This window comes from Ambystoma mexicanum, chromosome 7p, assembly GCF_040938575.1.
Source record: "Ambystoma mexicanum isolate Mex_15411 chromosome 7p, UKY_AmexF1_1, whole genome shotgun sequence".
Taxonomy (NCBI): Eukaryota; Metazoa; Chordata; class Amphibia; order Caudata; family Ambystomatidae; genus Ambystoma; species Ambystoma mexicanum.
Genome location: NC_090939.1, coordinates 771618472 through 771642554, shown reverse-complemented (window position 1 = coordinate 771642554; position 24083 = coordinate 771618472). Strand labels below are relative to the sequence as shown.

General features: G+C 42.5%; 1 protein-coding gene across 1 annotated transcript in view; it reads left to right on the top strand.

Annotated features, from left to right (window-relative positions):
• LOC138526307 (parapinopsin-like) overlaps window positions 1-24083 on the top strand; it is a 2832341-nt gene that overhangs the window by 1813864 nt on the left and 994394 nt on the right. Inside the window, exon 4 of the mRNA XM_069636896.1 lies at window positions 12728-13053. Coding sequence (XP_069492997.1) covers window positions 12728-13053 — 326 coding nt within the window. The remainder of the gene's footprint in view (window positions 1-12727; window positions 13054-24083) is intronic.

Below are 24083 nucleotides of genomic sequence, written 5' to 3'. Positions count from 1 at the left end.
AGCAAACCAAGGGTTATGTTCTTTTGTATTAAACGTTTTGCTAGGATGTGTTAATAAAGTGTTCAGATGGCACGAATTTAGTGAATTAACCGATGTATTACTCCCGAATGACCAGGTTTCTTCTAGTACTGTTAGCACAGTTACCTGAGCATCCACCAATCAGCATGCAAGTCTAACGTTTAAATCCTGCCTGCTTAGCTCTGCATGTGCAATGAGCATCATTGGACTGGCCAATAATAACCAGTGGAGGGGTGCACATATTTCTTCCAGATATGCTATAGCGAGGGAGCCCAAACCTATCAAGGTGGGGTTTGATGGAGGATAACATGGTTCATTTTAGAGCACACATTTTATAAAAATTGGGTGAAAAGCCAAACAGTTTGCAATTGGTTTTGTAGGATAACCCAAGAAAAATTAAAGTCACCAACATTGCACAGGAGCATTTCTCCAACACATTTGTTTTATGTCTTTGCCACAATATGTGCCAGTGTAAAACATATTCACGTTGGTTGTGCCATACATGTCCTTGTTGACTGCACCATTATAGCCTAGTATTCACATATAAGAACATTCTCATGTTTGCTTTGCGCATAATGCCAGTAATTATACTATAAGAATACATGTCCATGTTTGTTATCGCAGTATACGGCAGTATCCCCACATAAGATCATACTGCAGATGGCTTTACCATTAAAAATGCACCCCACAGTATGAAAACATGTCCAAATTGGCTGCACACAAATGCGAGTATAGCAACATAATATAACGTATGCATGCTTTATCAAATATGCCCAATTCACAATGTCCTAGCACAATAAGAAATGGCTAGATACTTGCACTTCTTATGCTTCTTTTATCAAAGATGTCCACTACAACATGTCATGCCAAAGTAGAAATAATACGACTAATCATGCTTGCTTTATCAAAGATGCCCAATACAAAATATCATGCACCAGTAAGAAATGGCTAGAGTGGTTGCATAAAAATGCCGATCATGGTTCATGATAACACTTATCATGCTTGCTTTACCAAAGATGCCCAATGCAATATGAGTTGTTTTGTTATGTTATGTTGATGTATACCACGCACTGATACCACCCAAGGGCAGTCTCCAGGTGCTCATGTGGCTCTGCAAGAAAGGGGACAGGGTTGGTTAGTGAGGGAAGCATGTTAGGATAGGCCCAGAACCAGGAGAACTGGTGTCTGTCTGTGTTGGCTTGCAAATGGTAGTTTACATGCACTGGCTCGTTGTATCGATACGTGCAAGGTCTAATGCCTGGGGTGTTTTCTGTGTGGCTGTTTGTTGTGTTGGGGTGTGTCTGTGTTTAATGTGTAGATTCCTGGTATTTAGGGTTTTTTGCACAGGCTTTTTGTATCGGTACTGTTAGGGAGCATTCTCCAGAAAGGCTAATTTCCCTTACCTGCTGAGTCCCTCAGAAGCTTTGCTGGATTTCTAAGATTATGTTTTTTCACCTGGTAAGAGTGTGAGACTTTTTTTTCCACTCTTACATGTGTTTTGCTGGGTGTGTTTAACATTTTTGTGTTCATAGACTGTGGAGATTCACCTACTCCATAGGCATCATCTTTTTACTCTGTGTTACACAGCACCTTTAGTGCGGTGACACAGGGTTGTCCTTTTCAGACTTCCCACTTTAAACTCCATTTTCTGGGACTGACTACTGTCTCCCAGAACATGTAAAGTTGCCATTGAATTTATTAGTTTTTTTAAATTCACAGACCCAGTACAAATGATCTTACATAGAGTTCTGAAAAGGATTAATAGTTATCTCTTCTTGTCTGTTTCTCATTGAACATTATTTCGTTCCCCTTTTTTAAGATTTGGCTGGTGGCAGTGGTATCTACCCGATTTTTCCTACCGCGGTCTATTTAAATAGCCTTGGTACTGTTTTAGGATAAGTTAGTAGCCTCAAACTTAAATCCGCTGGACCCCATTTACTTTTATTTGGTACCGGCTGGGTTTATTCACCATTTCTTTTTGTAAAGGTCTTTCTCGTGTTTTACTCTGCGTGCCAAACCAGGTTTGGTTCCTTTGTTTGCTGTCCTTTGGCGGGCTTCTGCACAGAAGCCCTCCTTAGGCGCCTGAATGTCTGAGGGGGACAGGATGTGAGGGAGGGGTTTGAGACTCCCTGCACAGGGTCTCCTTGGAGACCCATGTTGCACTCTGTATGATTGGCTGTGGTAACTGCCCTGCCAAGACAGCCACCCTGCTGTGTGATTGACAGCCAGGATGTGTGAATGGGGGAAAACCATAGAGCGTGAGTGTTTTGCCATTGTGTGGTCTCTGAAGAAGTTTAGACCATACTTGTATGGATCTACTTTTGTGATTCTGACAGACCACCAACCCTTGAGATGGTTAATGCAAATGAAAGGGGAGAACCCAAAACTTCTAAGATGGTCAATCTGCCTGCACAGGCTTGATTTCACCATTGAGCACAGGTCAGGATGTCACCACCAAAATGCTGATGGTCTCCCTAGGATGTTTATAAATGACTAGAGTGAAGAGATTCATCCTGGAGTGAATTAAATCCTCCTGTTCCTTAGTCTGGGGGGGGGGCGAGTGTGAGGGAGAATTCTCCAGAATGGCTAATTTCCCTTACCTACTGAGTCCCTCAGCAGCTTTGCTGGATTTCTAGGATTTATTTTTTTTTGCCTGGTAAGAGTGTGAGCCTTTTTTCCCACTCTTACATGTGCTTTGCTGGGTGTGTTTAGCATTTTTGTGTTCATAGACTGTGGAGCTTCACCTACTCCATAGGCATCATCTTGTTACTGTGTGTTGCACAGCACCTTTAGTGCCTTTAGTTTTGTTGTCTTTTTCAGACTCCCCACTTTAAACTCCATTTTCTGGGACTAACTACTGTCTCCCAGAACATGTAATGTTGCCATTGACTTTATTAGTGTTTTTAAATTCACAGACCCAGTACAAACTATCTTACATAGAGTTCTGGAAAGGGTTAATAGTTATCCCTTTTTGTCTGTTTCTCATGGAACATTCTTTTGTTCCCCTTTCTTTAAGATTTAGCTGGTGGCAGTGGTATCTACCAGATTTTTCCTACCGCGGTCTATTTAAATAGCCTTGGTACTGTTTTAGGCTAAGTTAGTAGCCTCAAACTTAAATCCGCTGGACCCCATTTACTTTTATTTGGTTCCGGCTGGGTTTATTCACAATTTCTTTTTGTAAAGGTCTTTCTCATGTTTTACTCTGCGTGCCAAACCAGGTTTGGTTCCTTTGTTCGCCGTCCTTTTGTGGGCTTCTGCACAGAAGCCCCCCTTAGGTGCCTGAATGTCTGAGGGGGACAGGATGTGAGGGAGGGGTTTGAGACACCCTGCACAGGGTCTCCTTGGAGACCCATGTCACACTCTGTATGATTGGCTGTGGTGACTGTCCCGCCAGGACAGCCACCCTGCTGTGTGATTGACAGCCTGGCTGTGTGAATGGGGGGAAACTGCATAAAAAGCAGGTCTCTGGGACTAGGAAGGCAGAGTCGCCAGTGGATCGAGAGAATCAAAGAGAATCTGACAGAAGAGGACCTCTACCACAACTGAACCTCCTGGTGAAGCCCTGCTGCGATTCTGAATCTCCAAACTTTGATGACAGGGAAGATCTGCAAGAAATCTTCTCCCCTTGAGCTGTTAGGACCAACCAGTTCGGCAAATTGTAAGCAAAGCCTCCCTCCTCTAGTCGAATTTGCTGTGCAGAGCTACAGTGAACCAGATAGCCAGAAGGACTGGATCCTGCTTGGGTTTTAAGAAGCGCACCTTTTATTTGTTGCTTTGCTCTGCTGCTGGTTTCTTCCCTGGGCATTGCAGGACCCTCCAGTCTTCCAACTTTATTTCAGTCCGACAGTTGCTTCAGGAACCGTGAGCCTGCAGGACCTGCCAGGAACTTCTGCCTCAGCTACAGCCTTCTTCTTCATTTAAGGTACTGTTCTAACCCGGTTGTTCGTTCGGTCCGACCGTGGTGAAAGTGTTTGAAACCTTTCGCCAATCCGAGGGCTTGTCCTTCTCTATTCTTTAAAGTAACTTTTCTTCTGACCAACTTTGTTTCAAACTCTTGGCAAAGACTTAACCGCAAACATCTCTGAACTGTGTGATCCTCTGCAAAAACTCTGGTCCATTGACTTTGGCTCAGGCCTCTTGATTTGATTTCCTCACCGTAGTAGCCTTTTCTAGATTGCCCTGCTTACTTACTTGTTGGTGCTGCTTAATTTTTGTCTAACCTTGTCTTTCCCTCCGTTTTAAATTGCTGGAGTTCCATTTTGCTCACACTTCATTTTGAGCTTAACTTGTCCAGAATCTATTGAGTGGTGTGTAGTACATTAAGAGTGTGATTATTCTACTGCTTGTCTTTAGTGAATTGTTTTACAACTGATGTGCAAATAAATGCATATTCTTTTACTCAGAAACCTTGAGTCAGTATTTGTTTGAACCATAGTAATTGCTGTCCTTTGTGTAACTATTGATACTGCTCACTTTACTCTTGAGATAAGTCTGGCTGCAACGCCATCGCTACCACTTTATTGTGTAGTAGATGCTCGTACCAAAGGTGAATTTGTACTGTCACTTGTAGTCTTAATTGTGTGTGGTGTTCCCAAAGGGAACTGCATATGATTCTGCCGAACAGGTATGAGCAAGATCCAATGCCTGGGATCTTTCTTTGTGACTGTTTGTTATGTTGGGGTGTGTATGTGTATTTTATTTGTAGATTGGCAGGTGTTTAAGGTTGTGCACACTGGCTTGTTGTGTCCATACCGGTAAGGGTCATTGTCTGGGATTTTTTGTTGGGTGTGCTGCTTGTGTTGGGTTTGTGTTAGGGTTTAGTTTGGCTAGCCCAGTGGGTCTGTATAGTGTTTGGGTAATGTGTTTGAGGAGGTAGAAATGGATGGTTAGTGCTTTGTCTACTCGCTAAATTCTTCTGTGTGGGTAATCTACACAGTCCTATCTGTTGTGACAAATGACTAATCTTCATAATTCTTCTATCTTAGTCTGATGCATGGTTAATCTTCTCTGTTCTATCCAAGTGTGACCCATAGCTCATCTTCACAATTCTCAGAGTGTGATGCATGGTTGATCCTCACAGTTATATCAAAGGCTGACACCTGGCTAAACTTCACAATTCCTCTTTCAGTGTGATGCATGCATAATCTTCATGTCATATATCATTCCACAATATGAAATGGCTGCATTGGCTGCATTGAAATGACAGTATAGCTAAAAACAAGCCTTTATCATGCTTGTTTTTATCAAAGATGCCAAATACAAAATGCCATGCCGCCGTAAGAATAATGCCACTGATCATGCTTGCTTTATCAAAGATGACCAATGCAAAATATCATGCAACAGAAAGAAATGGCTATACCGGCTGAATTGAAATGGCAGTCTAGCTACATAATAACACGTATCATGCTTGTGTTATCAAATATGCCCAATCCAAAATGTCATGCCACAGTAAGAATAAGGCCACTGATCATGTTTGCTTTATCCATGATGCCAATACAAAACGTCATACCACAGTAAGAAATGGCTGCACTGGCTGAATTGAAATGCCAGTCTAGCTATATAATAACACGTATCATGTTTGTGTTATCAACTGTGCCCAATACACAATGACATGCCACAGTAAGAATAAGGCCAGGGATCATGCTGGCTTTATCCAAGATGCCTAATAGAAAATGTAATTCCACAGTAAGAAATGGCTAAACTGGTTGCATTGAAATGTCAGTCTAGCTACATCATAACACGTGTGTTTTTATCAAATATGCCCAATAAAAAATGTCATGCAACAGTAAGAATAATGCCAATGATTGTGTTTGCTTTAACCAAGATGCACAATACAATATGTAACACCACAGTAAGAAATGGCCACACTGGCTGGATTTAATTTCCAATGTAGCTGCATAATATCACTTATCATGCTTGTTTTATCCAAGATGCCGAATACAAAATGTCATGACACAGTAAGAAATGGCTAGAATGGCTAAATTGAAATGCCATTCTAGCTACATAATTAATAACACTTACCATGCTTGTTTTTATCAAAGATGCCCAATCCAAAATGTCATGCCACAGTAAGAAATGGCTACATTGGCTGCATTGAAATGCTAGTCTAGCTACATAATAAAACTCTTATCATGCTTATTTTATCAAAGGTGCCCAATACAAAATGTAATGCCACAGAAAGCAATGGCTATACTGGCTGCATTGAAATGCCAGTCTAGCTACATAATAACACTTATCACGTTTACCTTATCATCCATGCCCAGTAAAACATGCCATGCCTGTCCCCTGGTGTGCCAACACCTCACACTAAGACATAATTGCATTACATATTAATGTGATTATGTGTGAGTGTGAAGTGCTACGGGGCCAAGGGGGCAGATGTGGGTCAACATCTGGGGTCCAAGGGTACAACCATGGCATGCTTTACTGAGCATAGATGCCCAGTAAAAACTGCCATGCCCGCCCTTGGGGCTCCAAGTGCCTCACAAGCACTCAATCAATTGTGTATCTGGCAGGTGCTAGGGGGGCACAGGCATGGCATGTATCAAACATTCCCATTAATAAATGGCATGCCTTTCCCTGTGCCCTCCAGTGCCTCACATGTACAAATAATCGCTGGTGGCTTAGGGGTCAGGCATAACATTGCATATGAGGTGTAGGAATCTGAGTGGGATAGACTGGGCTGGCATTCTTTACTTGGTGTACCTAGTAAACAATGCCATGCCTGCCCCCTTGGTCCCAGTGTGAAACACGCACACAATGAATGGGATTGCGTGTTTCCAAGGCATTGAGGTGCACAGGGGTCAGGAATGGTATTTTTTTTAATGGACATCCATCATAGGTGCCCAGTAAAAAAAATGACACGCCTGCCTCCTGGCTCCCCAGCTCCTCAAACAAGCTCACAATCAATGTGGTTATGTGTGTATGCCAGGTGCTGCTGGGGGGCAGGGGGGAAGCATGGTATTTTTTAACTGGCCATCTATCATAGGGCACTCTTTGCCATGCAGAGCTAATTGCACTAGCACCCCTGGCACCTTCAGTTACTGTTCTACTTCCGCTGTGATTGTCTACCCTTTAGAAAGAAACAGTGATCAGTGTTGCAAGAAACATACATCAATATATTTTAAATATACACACAGATCAACTGTACAGATTCAAAACAATGTGTTCAAGTCCCCATGAAAAAGAAATGCACAGCCATGATCGATGGGGATCCCGGCAGAGATCAGACAAATCACACAACAATATAGGATCCAGAAAACAGAAAAACACACAAGAATGCGTTTAAATTGGTTTGTTATCAATTATGACCTTTAAAATTCTAAATGCCAGAATACTTGGCTTTATGGGCTTTTTTGGTAAGAACCTCTGCCCGCAAGCCCAGGACACATATCTTTCAGATCAGCACAATTTAGTGCACCTTTACTGTGAAAGGCCCAGATTAATTTCTGCAATTAAAGATGTCTCAGGTGGGAAATGAGTAGGCTCTCTATTTTAGAAGAACAGTGTGGCAATATATGTTAGTGCAGACTTATAAACCGTCTACATGTTATTTTCTGATCCACCACCAAAAAAGGGTTACCAACAAATTGGTCAGGTGATACCAGTATAGGGTTACCTGATTAAATGGATACGCACAATGTTACTCTCGATCACACATAAGTATCTCCTAGTTAAGTTGTTAGCAAGGAAGACCCCTACTCTGCTGTAGAAAACGTTACTGCATTTACTTAAATGTTTATAACCTTTGTAGCTGAAGGTTCTGCCTCGCGCCTGAGTCCAAGTCCTTCTCAATGCCTTGCTAAACATGGATCCTGTAGATGGCTGTCTTTTTCTGTGGGACCTGCCGCTACGCACAATGCATCCAAATGGTCTACTTTCTCTAATCGGCCTGCTCTCCACCTCGCCTTTTCTTCAATCATGCCTGCATAGAAGAACTTTACAACTAGTATAGTTTTTTAGGATGCAGAACGTTCGCTGAACAACTGCTTAGAATGCGTTCTTGGTTCTCCATATCCCATCATAGTTCCCCTCGATGGAGCAGCAAACACCCTGCATTGTCGCCACAGGGGAATTTGCTGGTCTCTATTCACCTTCTGGTGAGGCTTGTCTTCAGATCCTTTGAAGAAATAAAACAAATCTTTTTTTCGAGAAAAATAACGATTATAGGAAAATATAAGAACATAATGTGCCCCAAGGAAGCTGACGTTTTTACCATTGACCCTCTGCCTGACAAGCTGCCATTTACAACGGTGCAAAATGTGAGCTATTAGCACCGGTTTTAGTGCTTAAGTGATACAAAATGGAGCAACCATGTTTTGTCCCAATCCATATTATCTAAAAACATGTGCACTGCAACACACACGATACAGATTCAGACTTTTTTTGTACTATGCAACCTAAAGCAAATGTGCTTACTACTTTTACCTTACGCAGCAAACAAAAAATAAAAACAAGTCAACTTCTTTTTAGCCCTACTGAAAACAGTTTTAGCAAATTCAGATTGGGGAGAACCAGTTTGTGCCATTCCCACAAGGAGCAACATTGCTGCTGCATTAAGGCATGCGGTCAATGTGTTGATAAACTGGCCCCTGATATGGCAATATTGAGGGAAACCCTAGAGTGAGGATCTGGAAAGATGGTCCCCACACTCAGCAGGATCATCCATAACACCTTAATTTATATATGTGAAATGGGCGTTGTGAGCCAAGGTATCTTTAAGATACGCAGGGCTCTCAAGTAATGTGGGTGAGCTCAAAGTTGAATCCTGCATGAAGTGATGAGTTATGAAAGAAATATCAAGAGCTATGCCAAAACGTCATGAAATAGAGAATGTAAGGTCCAGACAATGGTAGCTATAAAAACAGTGATAACCTGTTAAGTAAATGTCACCTGATTTGTGCTTATGCAAAAACAAACAATCAAGAGGGAGGAAGGATAGTTCAGGGGCAACAAGTTTATCTTGGAAGCAAAGCAATACAGCACAACACAGGTTCGAATCACATACTGCGCTTAGAAACCACTTCTTGGTATTAAGGGTGTTATAAAAGAGCAATTATCATTACATTAAAATGTTATGGAAAAATAATGTTACTATGGTCATATTTTTTTTAAGGATTCTTAATGGCCCATTAAGTATATGGTAGAAGGGACATGTTAAACATGCCTCCTAAGTGTCCTTTTGGGACGTCTAGGAAGAAGAATTAGAACAAACTTCACAGTCGGGTAACAAATGCAGTACATGTTTTTGAAACCAACAATATTTTATGCATTTCTATGAACAATGGCTGTGCACATATCACGGTTGTATAAACAATACAGCCAAAACTAGGAATGTGACATGTAAGAACCATGCAGTCATGTGATTGACTGAGCGAGGATGTTCGGAGGTGACATCCGTCTGTGCGAGGTCCAGATACCTCCAGTGGTGCATGCCAAGTCACACATGCGGGTGAGGTATGCTTCCCTGAGAACCGGGCCAAGGGTCACCTGACAGCTGTCCATAACCTTTGATGGATAAATCCGTTGCAAGCGGATATTGTCATGTGGGTACGCTAACCAGAATAGTACAGATATAGCATGGTGCTGTTAAGCCATGCCCATCAAGGTTAGAGGATATTCTGTTAGGAAGTTCATTGTTAATGTAACCAATTTAAAGCAGCCTATTGATTTTATATATGAATCCCATTGTGTGAAATCCAATAAAACTCCTTCAGAGATTTATGTTGGGGGGGGGCTCTTTTCTGCAACAGGAATACTAAGTTGTTCTATGTCCATTTCTGCACAGCTGTATGGAAAGTAATGACATAATAAGACCAGTTGGCACTTACCGAGGCATAAAGCAACAACCTATGGGAAAAGTCATCCTTACAAGACAAATCATGGGGCAGAGCATTGAACAAAATGATGTCTCGGCTGCAGAAAATGAAATGTTACAATGAGTGTTCATAAGATGGTTTCCAAAAAGGATAACTATAATTCAGCTAAATTATATAGTCTGAATGTGTTTCAATGATAAGCCATTTACTTTTAATTGACACTAAAATAATGTGAACAAGCATTGCCAAACCAACATAGTTAGCTTTGACAGTCGTGTATTGCATTTTTCATTTATAGCCAGGAACACTAGACATAATTTGGGCCTAGTGGTTGGTCTATGTGTGAGGGACCATGTTGGGAGACAGATTGGCCTCTGTGAGATGCTTCACTGAGGCCTGTAGGGTGGCGGGGAAGTGTCATGCGTTCAGTGGCAGTATGTAATGTCATTGACGACAGTATATGCCAATATTCTACAAGTGTAAGATGACATTATCATGTTGGCTGTTAACAATAATGCCAGACATTACATTGTAAGACAACATGTTGCTGCTGGCTGTTCCAGTATGTGCACGTTTTCTAACGAAGGAGCACATTTGCATTTGATTTTCCCACAGTGCCAGTAGAGCCACTGTATGCTAACATGTCCATGCTTGCTGTGCCAATGTATGCTGCTCATGGCCTTGTAAGAACAGCGTATGTTGGCTTTGACGTACATCCTGTAATGCCAGTATAACAAAACATATTCATGCTGTATATGCCCATATATTTCAGTATTGCGACCTACGCGCGCGCGCGCGCACACACACACACACACACACACACACACACACACACACACACACACATTACAAATGAAAACACATACAGAAACACACACACACGTGCACACATTCACACATGTGCTCTTACCGATACACACAACCCCTTGCATTTGTACCTGTATATATACATACATTTAGACAAACTTTGATTATTGTCTACACTTAATTGTTGCTGCCTCAACTTCAAAACCTGCCACCAACACATTCAATTGGGGGGTGCTAGAGCATGTGCCTCTGCAGTGCATGCACTTCTCCAGTTCTTTCCAGGCACTGTTAGGTGAGATTGAAGAGCAGTTGACTTAGACAATTTGTGGCAAGTGCAAGGACCTCTTTTGTAAGGAGGTTTTGCATATTGTGAATTCCACATCAGCCCAAAATGGCTTGGCAAGAGCACATCATTTGGAGTGCATAGGTGGATATGCTAATACCACAGGGATCTGAATCTTCGACTGTGGCACTGAGAGCTTTTACGTGGATCCGCATATCCTGTGATGAAAATGTTTCCTGTTAAATATCAGCTGGGTCGAAAACCTCCAGTTTTTGCAAGATAAACCCAAACCAATTCCCTATTAGTCAAAGCCACCTGGGGCATCATTACGGTAACATTGGGCCAGTACAAGAGCAATTTTCATGGTTTTACAAGTAGGGCACAAATATTCTTAGGGCAAGAACATATTCTTTAAATGCATTAATGCACACGTTCAATATTTCTCCTAGTGACAACCGGGCACAGTATTAGCAGTGGGGCAAACATTCCCCATGTGCCAAAATACATCAGGAAAATATGCATCTGTACGATTATTGCTTCTATCGAGACCATACCACAGCCAAGTTAATGGATGGTGAGGTTCTTGATTGCCCTATTAGCCTAGTGAATTGTTTCACATAGCCCAGTCGAGATCTCTGCTTGGGTCTGAGCTGAGGATATCATAATTATTGCTCAGAGTCTCACACTGCTTTCATGTATATCAGAGGGCTCAGCTTGGGAAATACCTCTTAATCAGAAAGCACGGAAATAAACCATGTCAGCTAATGTAATGAGAAAAATGAACTGCGGACAGAGACCCGGTGCTGATTTTTCTCTGGCGGTTTATTACGCTGCCTTGCTACCTATTGTTCCCCATAAGATCTGCCAGACCCTTTTAAGTTTTTTTGCCTATATGCACTGAGCAGAATTTCTGGTAATGGATAAACAGCAGGAGCTTCCCTTTCCACACTCTTCCCACCTCCTGCATGTAATGTCACAGGCTGGGCCTATGGAAAAAGAGGGCAGGCCTTGATCAGGCCTTTCTACACACACCTGTACACCGCCACCTGCCTCAGAATTCTACTATCGTCTCGGCTTTGTTAATCCTTGCTGTCTTGATTTTGAAATTGTTTCTAAGCAGGGCAATAACAATACATATTTAGCAATAAATAATAAAAAAACACAAACAAGACATTGGGCCTCATTACGAGTATGGAGGTAGCCATGCCGGCTACCACCCATACCGGGTACCGGGGCCGGGTTCCAGGAGTGAGGATTTACCGGGCCATTCCAACTTTGGAGGGCCCGGTAATTCCCTTTCCTGGAACCCGTACCCGGTACATCCCCATTCCCATTTGAGCCCCCATAGGGCTCAATGGGAATGGGGAGGATGCGAACAACGCGCCTGTTAATGACGGGCCTGTTGTAAGCATCCTGGTCTGCTAGCGGGTCCCACTAAGGACGCCTTTTTTTACCAGACGTCCTTTGCGGGACCCGCGAACAGACCTCGTAATGAGGCGGTAGAGGGATAACAGGGCCGGCAGCTCTACCGGCGTCGTTATCCCTCTTCCCCCTTCCTCGTAATGAGGCCCATTGGAACTGCTACTAAGCACTGTGATTTGGGGGTTTGTGGACTGACGGTTCATGGACGATTTGTTCGTATTTCCAGACACATCCATCTTATTATGTTGCCGAGCTATTAAGATGCAATCACTGTTCTCCTATTGCATAAACAAGGTTTTGACTGCTCATGTGTTGTATCCTGAGATGAACGATGAAATCTATACATATGGTGATACTAACTCCGATTAATGCATTGCAGGTATTGTTTCGCTGATCTCCTTGGCTATCCTGTCCTACGAGCGGTACAGTACCCTTACCCTATGCAACAGGCGAGGCCCCGATTTCAAGAAGGCTCTGCTGGGTGTCAGTGGCTCCTGGCTGTATTCCCTGATCTGGACAGTGCCCCCTCTGCTGGGCTGGAGCAGCTATGGCGTGGAGGGGGCGGGGACAAGCTGCTCGGTGCGGTGGACGTCAGAGACGCCAGACTCGGTGTCCTACATCATCTGCCTATTCATCTTCTGCCTCGTCATCCCAGTGATGGTCATGATATACTGCTACGGGCGCCTTCTGTATGCTGTTAAGCAGGTACGGCATGGTCTATTCCCATTCACTGTTGTGCTTCATGGGGACCCCGGGAGTCTATATTTCACTAACTCACATTTTATCCAGCAGTCGATGTTGCACACTCATAAACAAACAATGGGAATTAGGGGTGCAAAGAAATACATATATACACAAACCATGTAAAATCACTTCTACCTGAAATGTGAGAGTAGAATATGCCATTCCAGCTAAGCCACACAAGCCACAACACCACGCAGTATCTATCTCTGGAAGGTTACGTACAGTTCAGAGCATTAAAGCAATGCATTGTGGGCATGCAGTTTAGCTCAAAAGCAAAAGCTGTCTGTCTTGGGTTGATAAAGCTATGTGTAAAATAGCACTGCAATATAGAACACAGTATTTTTTCTATAACAAAAGGCATGCTTTTATGCTAATTTGCATACCCACAATGCAGTGGTTCTAAACTGGAGATAGACCGACAGGGATGGCACTAGGTGGTGCTGTGGCATGTGTGGCTGAGCCAAGATGACCCATTTTACTCTCACATTTCAGGAAGACATAGTTATTTCACACGTTTTGAACCCACCATAGCTGAGGTTGTTTGCTATATTTACTATTGAGTATGCTCTTGCGATTATTTTGAGTGTTTTTTTTTAAATAAAAAAAAAGTATGTATAGGTAGTGTTTTCCATTTTCCTTGCTGAGCCTAATTCTATTTAATTCGCTGCTGTCTAACGTGGTTGGTCAAAGAAATTGCAATGTATATACCTGGGACACAAATCATCTGGGCCTCCATTAAATGTGGTTTAACGCTTTAATGTTCTACCTACGGCCATTAACACATCGGGCAAAAGTGATTTACAAGGTGATTAGATTATATAGGTAATGGTGTGAGTGCCGGGGCGAGTACATTTGCTGCATTAGACAAAGTCAGATTCTACTCCCCACCTCTATGCACAGCCTCTTAGCCTACTAGTAGGACATACTGATGCATCGTTGCACTTCCCACACTTCTCTGCTGAATGACTCGCTCTGTTCATGTGTGTACATTGCTGGACAACCTGGTTGCAATTCCAATAAACACAAATGTGACATTACGAACTTGCGACCTGCATGCTTCAAAGTCATGTCCCGCGAGACTCAGATCGCAAAATTCGAGACAGCATTTTAAGGAAATAAGAGTGCATGGTTTTGGAGAGAATAGGCCAACAGCATTCATCTAAAAAACAGGGAAATTGCAGAAAAAAGGGAAGCTAACGTAACCACATTGCAAACGACACACCAGCGAAAAAATGGACTTTAAAAGGGCTTTAGCTGACTGAGGAGTGTGTTTTTGGCAATTATGTCACGCTCCACAGGGTATCATAATGGGGGTATTGTGCAGGGTAAGGGTGGCAGCTTTTGGTGTTTCTCTCTCAGGTCGCGGGGTGTATTCCACCCCGAAATGGCATCATGACGGATTTTGGACACACGATTTGAAGCAGGTTGCTGTTGCAGGAGGCGTCCTCCCTTGTCTCCCTTGCCCTTCAATGTCTTTTGGCCCACTCGCCCTTCCCCTAGTTGAGGGATATAATGTCATTTATTTCCAAACTGTTCTGCATGCATTTTGGTTTATTTCCTTCCATTTGTTTAACTGCATTTTCTGCTGGTCAAATTATTCATTTCAGAATATTTGCATTTACACATTGTTTTGGCAGTGTGGGAGGGGATCAAGACATTCACACTGCATCTTAGTTGCATAGTATGTCTGACCTGCAAATCAAGGCTCGTCCCATGGGCTGTGGGAGGCGCTTTGCTGTCTAGAAGTCCAACAGAGAGTGACTGCGGGCTGGCCCAGGTTGCAGAAGCTGGAGTGCCAGGCCCTACAACTTTGTGTATTACATTTACACAAAGTGACAATGTTTTGGACGAATTTGCACGTCATAGCTGGATTTCGATTTTACATATCTTTGTAAGACTTACCGTGGATCAGGTTATGAAAAGTGCTTCCGGGTCATTGATCTTTGATGACATCATGAACTCCCCGCCAGTGTGCCTAAGATGTTTATCGCTGGATTTGATAAATATATTCGGCCATGCTTCTTCCATTAAGGTCATCCACGTATACTTATGCGCCATAGCCAGGGCTTTTGCGTGTCCTCTACGAGCATTTACGTGACAATGTTTGAAGAATCACATTCACGTTGTGTTTGTAGACTACTGGGACATAGTCCTTTGCAAAATACATGTCCAGAAACGTGTATGTGTGTATGTCTGCCATTTTCTGTTCCTTTGCTTTCAGACCACAGCAAACCACATGGATAATGTGCAGGTCTACTGGGCATAAGAATAAGAACATGAAAAGTGTGTACCATACTGAGCTGTGCATGGTTTACATCCACATTACATTCCTAACAAACTAGATTATACTGGCAATACTCAGTGGTCTAAGTGACCGCGAGTGACAATGAGCTAGATAAAGCCATGTGACTCTCTTAGGGGAAGGACTAGAAAAGGCAGAGCAATTCGCTAGGTTTGCTCTATAGTCATCCAGCTAAAGTAAATGTGGTATTTAACGTTTATGGCCAAGAACCGATACCTATTTGCTCATTGTCGATTGCAGGTGAACAGCTGCTTTTGAACATGGCTGCGTGTCCTGGCTTTTTCAACCGCACGTGACAAATGACTAATCCCAGTGCGCATACCCACACGCAGACCTCACAATACTGTGCTACCAGTGAAAGCTGTCAGCCCAAAAGCTGGCTACCCACACTGTGCTCAGCGCTCTTTTGCTCTCCAGTTAGAGACGCGCTTTAAACACAATACATTAGAACAGCTGTAAATGAAATACATGGGATGTCTGTTCAGAAATATGTGTGTGTCATTCTTGTAAGACTGGTTTTGAGCATATATTTCCTAGCATGAAGTGGTTGTCCTATAAGATAAAGTGGACTTCATATCTCAATATGTTGGGAGTCGCCTGCTGATCATCAGGCTGTCTTCTACTCAAAATGGCGGACAGCTGATGCAGAGTCTAATGATGTTTTAACACATCTGAAAAGAGTTTATGTCAGAACATATTTTTGGAGTGCTGCCCTGTTTTCCTACTATGTTGTAGACCTCAGCGAGTGTAGTATTTCTTTTATTTCCATATGTACGTTAAGTACTTGTTGAGGGCCACGTTTTGGAATGATTTCCTGTGCATGATTTATGAGGCCCAATAGGAATGTGTTATTACTGAAAGACACACAGAACTCATTTTCGAATGCAATGTTCTAGGATGTGTTACATGATGAGTCATTTGTGAGATACATCTTTTGTATGTTGGTTGTTTTTTTTGCCTCTGCCTTTGAAGACTGATCTAGTACTGGGCTGCTAAACATGTTTTGTTTGTTAAACACAATTTGTTCTTCTAGTTGTGATCTACCCTTCAGGTAGGTCCATGTCACAGTCAAAGTGGTGCTGTCGCTAGTACATGCCATGTAAAGAGGGCTTATGTTGACAATTGCAGGTTTTGTGCGAGGTTCAGTCACATTTGACCTTTGTGTGGTCACTGTCCTGTGGGATGTGGGGAATGCTGGGTGTAGTAGTGGGTGCAGGTGAGTTATTAGGCACTCAGTTTTGTGATTTGTGGTTTCTATGCTCAAGAACATTACACGTTCATTTGTTGTACCCATTTTTGGTGTTGTGCTCTGACTCTGTCACTTGGTGGGCAATGCTTCATTTCTTAATTGCTTTCCACAAACAGCTCAGTAAAGTGATTGTTATTTGTGAGACATACACTCCAGAATTCAGAAGTGCACATATATCTACAAAGAGCCGCATCATCACATGTCCATTCCACCATCAATACGCTCAATGGCGCACCATTTAAACTATTAAACAAAGACATCCTAGTGGTATTAGTTCCAATGTTCTGAATTTGAGAGCTGGTATTGTGCTCTGGAAACAGTGCTTTTTAATTGCATTACTAGGTGCTCAATCACAGAATGATCGCTGCATGTAAACAATGCCGACATCCTCAATACAGAGTCCTGACAACCTAGATGGGCTGCTCTGAATTTAACCCACAAAATACATATTCTTCCGATAAATATCGATATAGGAATTATTTGTTTTATCTAACAGGATTACATAAATTAAGCAAACAAAGATGATTTTGGTGGACAGAATTGAGTTGAGTCATTTGTGCGGATGCGCAAGGCTGTACGTTCTTAATGGAAATGCTTTATGGGGGGTACAGCACCCCTGTGTCTTTAAGAACATTGAAAACCCACAGTTATTGGATACTAGCAAAAAGTACCCATACTTCGCACAGGTTCTGTAGACTGACATGATAACACTCTCCTAAATTTTGTAGGTCCCTGTTCCGAGTTGTTTATCGTTTGATGTGCTTTGCACACTGAAGTTAACTGCACTGAGAATGGGGACGTGTGGCCGGCTTCCATACTCCAGAGCAGACATGGAGGGGAGGTGAGAGTTGGTGTGCTGCAGCATAATGGGACCTTCAGTGCACTCTCCCCAAATGTTGCATCACCCTGGTGAAGTGCAATGCATTGAGGTGTGTTGCAGTGCAGATATTTTGGAAATATTGTGTCCCAGGGCATTGAAACATGATTTGCAAGGGGAACTTTGAGTTTTGTTCCTGGTGTTGAGGCGCTTAAAATGTGCTTTGTCCGGTCCTTCTAAGACCACATTGATGTTTCGCCGATTTCATGCGTTGCAGTGTAAATATACCCATACTCCACATGGGTTCTGCAGTCAGACATGATGAAACTGTAATCAAGTGTTGAAAATCAATGATCCTGTTGGTCCCTCTTGTTAGTCACTTACGTAAATCAATGATCCTGTAGGTTGCTGCTCTGAGTCACTTATCGTTTGATGTGCTTTGCACTCTGCACTGAGAATGGACGTGTGTGGCTGGCTTACATACACAAGAGCAGACATGGAGGGGATGTGGGCGTTGACGTGCTGCAGCATAATGGAAACTTCTGTGTGCTCTTCCCATTCCCCATCTGCCGTTGCAGTGCATTGCAGTGCTGATATCTCAGAAACGGTGCATCCTCTGGCCTTGAAACGTGGTTTTCAAGGCCTTCAAGTTTTTTTTCCTGGCATCAAGATGCTTAAATGAGCTTTGTCTGGTCCTGCAACAACCACATTGATGTTTCATGCATTGCATAGCTCACAAACAGTGCATCCTAGGGCCTTGAAACGTGGTTTAAGTTCCGATAGGGATTTTGCATTTTCATTCCCTGCGTCAAAACTATTTAAATGACGCATGTCTAGTCCTTCTACGACCACCTTGATGTTTTGCTGCTTCCAGGCAACTGTCTAATGTGTGCAGGGGCTAAAATCTGTAGATTGGGGTACAGTGGCCAGTGATGTTCGCAGGGTCCGAACAGGTAACTATGCAAAATTTGGTGCAATTTGGTCGAATAGTGTGGAATTGTATGAGGAAAAAACAAACAAAATCACAGATTTTCCGTTCTTTATGTATAGGTAGTTTTCTCGATGATCCAAAATAGATGACTATGCTTTGTCCTCACTATTTACCATGGCTTTCTCCGGAGTATTAAATGAGATACAAAGTGCATAACTGGCCAGTTACCATTCAGTAACACTGTGCTGAAACTATGAACATGGGCTTTTCTTTTGTCCTTGAGTCCTGTTGTTTCAGCTTTTTTTTAAAAACATACTCAGTGATTTAATCCCACATTTTAATTTGGCCAAGATGACCTGATGAAGTATCGGCGTGTTTCTCACTTCTTATGCCATGTCCTATGATTGATTTCAGCAGCCAGGTAGGGATTTCTGTCTGTCTTTGGAATGCTTCAATGTAACTTCTTCATCCTGGTTTGAGAATAAAAGGAAGGGAGTCACAGCTCAGAAGAAGGTGCTGTCTGCATCCTTGATAAATGTTTGTCTTGGGTTGAGTAAGCTATGTATTAGATTGCCTGGCTTTGGAAGAAAAAGACAATTTTCTGGAACAAAAGGTTTGCATTTGGGCTTATTTGAATAAACACAATGTCTTACTCATGTGGCTCAGATTTGGAGGTGTACTTCCAGTGATGGTTACTGGGTGGAGCTGCGGTATAAACCGTATGGCATATAGGCTTACATTCTGATACACTCAGACAGCAAACTCTCAAACTGCATACAATTACACAAACTAAACTCCTACGGTATATTCCCCACAAAAACATTTATAATTAATATAAATATTATAGTGCAGCAACAGCCGCCCTATTTTTAAGTTTATTCAGAGTGGTGTTCAAGGTCCTATAGTCTGTGGGGTCCTCCAGACTTTAAAGATTCTTAAAGATTCGTAAAAATTCAGTAAAAAATAAGAATGTTAGTAAACGTCAACATCCTCCCCATTCATTTTCCCATAGACAAAAAGGTCAATTTTTGCCAAAGCACACAGCCCAAACCGCTGGAAGGTTTTCTACCAGGTCTGAAACAACTTAGGCACAAAGAGTTCAAAAGAGAGATTTGCTTCGTTTCGGGTTATTCTGTGCAATAGTTATTTACATATTTGATGTAGAAGGGGGTGCTCCCTTCCACCAGAACAAATAGATATATCTCCCATGGTGCATTGCGGGATCATGGTTTTCCGAATTGAAATGAATGCCATCTTGTTTTTCTCCCGATGCGAGAGAGATTCGTGGCTGTAGCTGAGGTTATCAGAAAATGAAACACAGTTAAAAGCTATTTGCAGGTCACAAAACATACAGATGCCATCAGGGTAGAGATAGGGGGATGTCTAGAGGGCACTGAGTGACATTTGGGAGTTGGAGGGGGTCTAGAGAGTTTGCAGCACAACGCATTCCGTAGCCTCAGCGATAGCCGCAAATAGTCAACATCTGAAAGCAAACTGCGTCACAGAATCAGCATGTGTTGTGGGTGGAAAGGGAGAGGACAGAGGAGGTGAGGAGGTCATCTGGGGATTGGAGGGTGATGGCGCAAATGAGGGGGAAAGGTGAGGTGTTTGGGGGGGCAGGAAAGCATTTATTTCCGGCCATTTTGCCGATATTCGTGGCTACGGATAACCACGGGTAAGTGTAGCTCAGTACCAGCAGTAACATTTTTTAAAATATATTTTGTTTTTACAGGTATAGTGATGTCAGGCATGAAGAATCACTGCCCATTGCTGAAGGCCATGGCCAGTGACATGATTGCCAGCCACATCTCCCATCCATGCAGTAACCAGGACAGACTCTGTTTAGATTCATAGTGAGGAAGAAGCCAGCCTCCTCAGGCCATGTTGCTAGATAAATGAGCCAAACTTAGAAGACCACTTAGAGGAACGGGCCTGTCCTTTCATTGCTTTGAAGCTAAGCAGGGTCAGCTCTCCTTTGAAGCTAAGCTGGGTCTGTCCCGGTTACTGCATGGATGGGTGACTGAATGGGCATCTGAATTATTTATTTTTTAAAACCGTGCTCCTGTCAGTCTTTGAAAGTTTTGCACGCAGAGACCATGTTATGCCTTTTGATGAATTGCATTCTGGTACTTGAAGTCTCCCAAGTCAATAATAATAAAACAAACATATATTTTTACAGTAACAGTGGGTTTCCCATGCCTGCAGAATCTGGGACAATCCCTGCTAAGCTTCAAAATGAGGAAGGGGTTATTCCCCTAAGACCACGTTGTCTAATATATGCGCCTACTTTACAAGACCACTTATAAAACATGGCCTAAGGCGGCTGGATCCTTTCTTGCTTTGAAACAAACTAAGCAGGATCAGTTGTGGTTACTGCATGGATGGGAAACCTGGATGACAGTCCACAGTCCTGACTCTATGGTATGTGTACTATTCAAGTTAGCTTTATAAAGCAGAGTATTGTTGAAAGCCAGACATGATGGTGAGGAGGGGAAATAAGGAGAGAGCAAGTGAGTAATGAGTATTGGGCAAGAGAGTTTGCAATCCTGGACACTAGTGCAGTTATTTTTCCCTTGATTGTGGCTACTTTTCAGGGCACCAGTAAAGGACATATGTGGGTGGACAGTGTAACTTTCTTTCAGATGGTGTATGCAACCCCTTGTTTTTTTTTAGGTTGACAAGCTTGCTCAAATATTTGGATACCAGGAATTTACTCAGGTTGTTATGTTCCCAATGCAGACGCTTACTCAAAAGACCACAAGCACTTGCTTCATATTGGGATTTTGTTTTCCAATGAATATTTCACTACAGATCACAAAGTTTAAAAGGTGAGCAACCTGTTATACTTCGCCGCCATATTTATTGCAAGATTTCTTGTGTCAGGTTATTTTTCTGGTGCTCATTACTTATTTTAAAACTCCAATGCTATTTTGTCTTGTGCACTTTCTTCCAAGGAGGTCAATTGAACTACATTTGTATATTTCACTTTAAAATATACGGTCACTTGCTGTGCGCATATTCATGGGTGCCAGCTTTTGATTTTCGCTATTGTTATTTTTGCAGCTGATCATTTTTTACCTTTTTCCGTGCTGCTTAAATGCAGTAAATTGGGGTCGTGCAATGCATCACAACAGTCACCAAGAGACAGGCCATAAAACAAGGACCTTGTCACGTGCTGCTTAACCAAAGGGTCTGATGTTCTGAAATAATTTAATCACACAGGTACATTAAATAAAAACATTGGGATTCCTCAAAGTCTGCAATCTTTTATACATAATTGAAAAAAAATGATATTTTTACAGCTACAGTGACATTGAGGGTGAGAAATCACTGGTGACCTGGGTTTCCCATCCATGTAGTAACAAGGAGTAACCCTGTTTAGCTGCAAAGTGAGGAAAAGGCCAATCCCCTAAGGCCATGGTGTCTAATAAGTGAGGCAATGTTACAAGACCACTTAGAGGAACATGGCCTGGATGAGCACCTTCTGAATTACATGGAGACATGGAGACATGCACACACACACACCCACACACAAACAAACCGACACTGAAAACTCACAATCGACGTGTCAGAATGCTCAACTAAATACACTGGGGCACTGCGGGCGTACACACTAACACTCGCCTTCACAGAGCAAATACACACTGTACCCACAATCCCTCATAAACAACTTCACACCATGTACACACACACGCTCGCATCAAACACACACACATTGCATGCACACCCTCTCAGATGACATGCACACCCTTACACCACACATTCCCCCTTACACTGCACATATATTCAAAAAGAGGACTACACCGTCCCTGGGCAACATTATAAAACACAAAGAAAATCACATTTATGCTGAAATCGGAGAACCCAGCAATTAACCATTATTCTACAATGATGTTAGTGTTTTGATTCTCACAAGTTTCATACCTAGCGCCATATTACAGAAACTAGCAAAGTTAGCACTGTATTAACCCTATTTATAGGAACAATTGGACATTTTAGAAAACTATTGCACCATGACAAGTGCAGTTTGTCATGGTATGAACACCAGGGAAACAGTTGCCCTTGGGCAAAAAAGATACATTTTCACTCCATTATTGGCCCAGGGCAAAGTTTGCCCTAGTACTAATGCGGAATGGCATTAGCACTAGGGCAAACTTTGCCCTGGTGAAAAAAAAAACACATAATGAATTTGGAAATGCATCTGTTTTGCAATATGGAAATTTTTATCTGGTGGTTATACCATGCCAAACTGCACATATCATGGTGAAATAGTTTTCTAATATGTCCAAGTGTCTTAAAAAACAGGGCAAACCTTTCCCTAGCGCTAATACCTTGTAAGCTTTGCTCTTGCACAGGTGCAAAGTTTCTGTAATCTGGCCCCTAGCCTTTTATCATTGAACATATTTAATTATGGGCTTAGTATGAAATGTATACTCCATGCAGCACCAAGCCATTGTGGCCTAGTGGTTAAATGCTAGGCCTTAAACTCTGGCACTCCAGGGTTCAAGACTGGATGTTATCTTTATTTATTTACCTAATTTAATTTAATTAAAAGAAAACCAACGCAACTGGGAGGTGGCGAAGTTTGTTGCAGTGCAGTCCTGTGATATTATTTGGCATGAGGACCACATCCAAACATCCCTTGTGCCAAAATAACAGCACCGCAAAGGCTTTCACGCAGAAAAGGGTGCACCAAAATGGGCGCTCCGGTGGAATGGCCTTACCAAATCAGCCTGCGCCAAAAGGATAGAGCGGAAAAGGGGTGTACCGCTTGGAGCATGCTGCTTAACCAAAGTGTGTGCTCCATGGCATATAATTTAATCTCACTGCACATTGCCTAAGAAAATTGTGAGTTCTCAAAGCCTGCAATCCGAAGACCATGCTAGTGGTCTGGAAGTTTTCTAAAAATCTATGGAATAACAAAACCCTTGAAATTCAAAGAAAACAAACTTTAGTTGCAGCGACGTTAAGGTGAGCAATATATTGTAACAAAACCTTTGAAATTCAAGGAAAAAACTTTAGTTGCAGGGACAGGAAGGTGAGAACTTAACGCAATAAAACCCTTGAAATTCTGCTATAGCTACATCTCGGGTAAATTGCAGAGAAACCGGGTGTTTATAAATGAAAGAGACACCATCTTTGTTTTTTCTTTATGGGAGAGATAGTGTTGGGAAGGAAATGGTCCAATCCCACCCCCTTAGCACTTCCCGCAGTAAATAGATGATGTGTAAGCCAAGGGGGGAGACACCCTCACCCTCATGGCGCATCCCCTTATGATACAACATAGAGATTCATATAAATATAGATGGTTACAGGCCCGAAAACAGATGCCATTTTGCATTGGCACAGACGCCATTTCTTTACTAGGCCTAAAAATCATCCCTCTGTAAACTCAGCTCTCCCATCCCACTGTGTGCTGGAGAAAAATTGGTTGTTTTTGGCTAGACAAAAAAGCAAAATGTTTACCGGTCCGCACATCCCAAACCGTTGGATGGAATTGGACCACATCCGAAACAACTTGGGCATGAAGCGTTGGCTTGAGGCCTTTTTCAAATTTGGGGTTACTCCGTCTAGTAGCTTTTTAAATATTTGAAGGAGAAGGCGGTGCCCCCTTCTGCAAAATAGATAGCTACATCTTGGGTAAATTGCAGAGAAACTGGGTGTTTATAAATGAAAGAGACACCATCTTTGT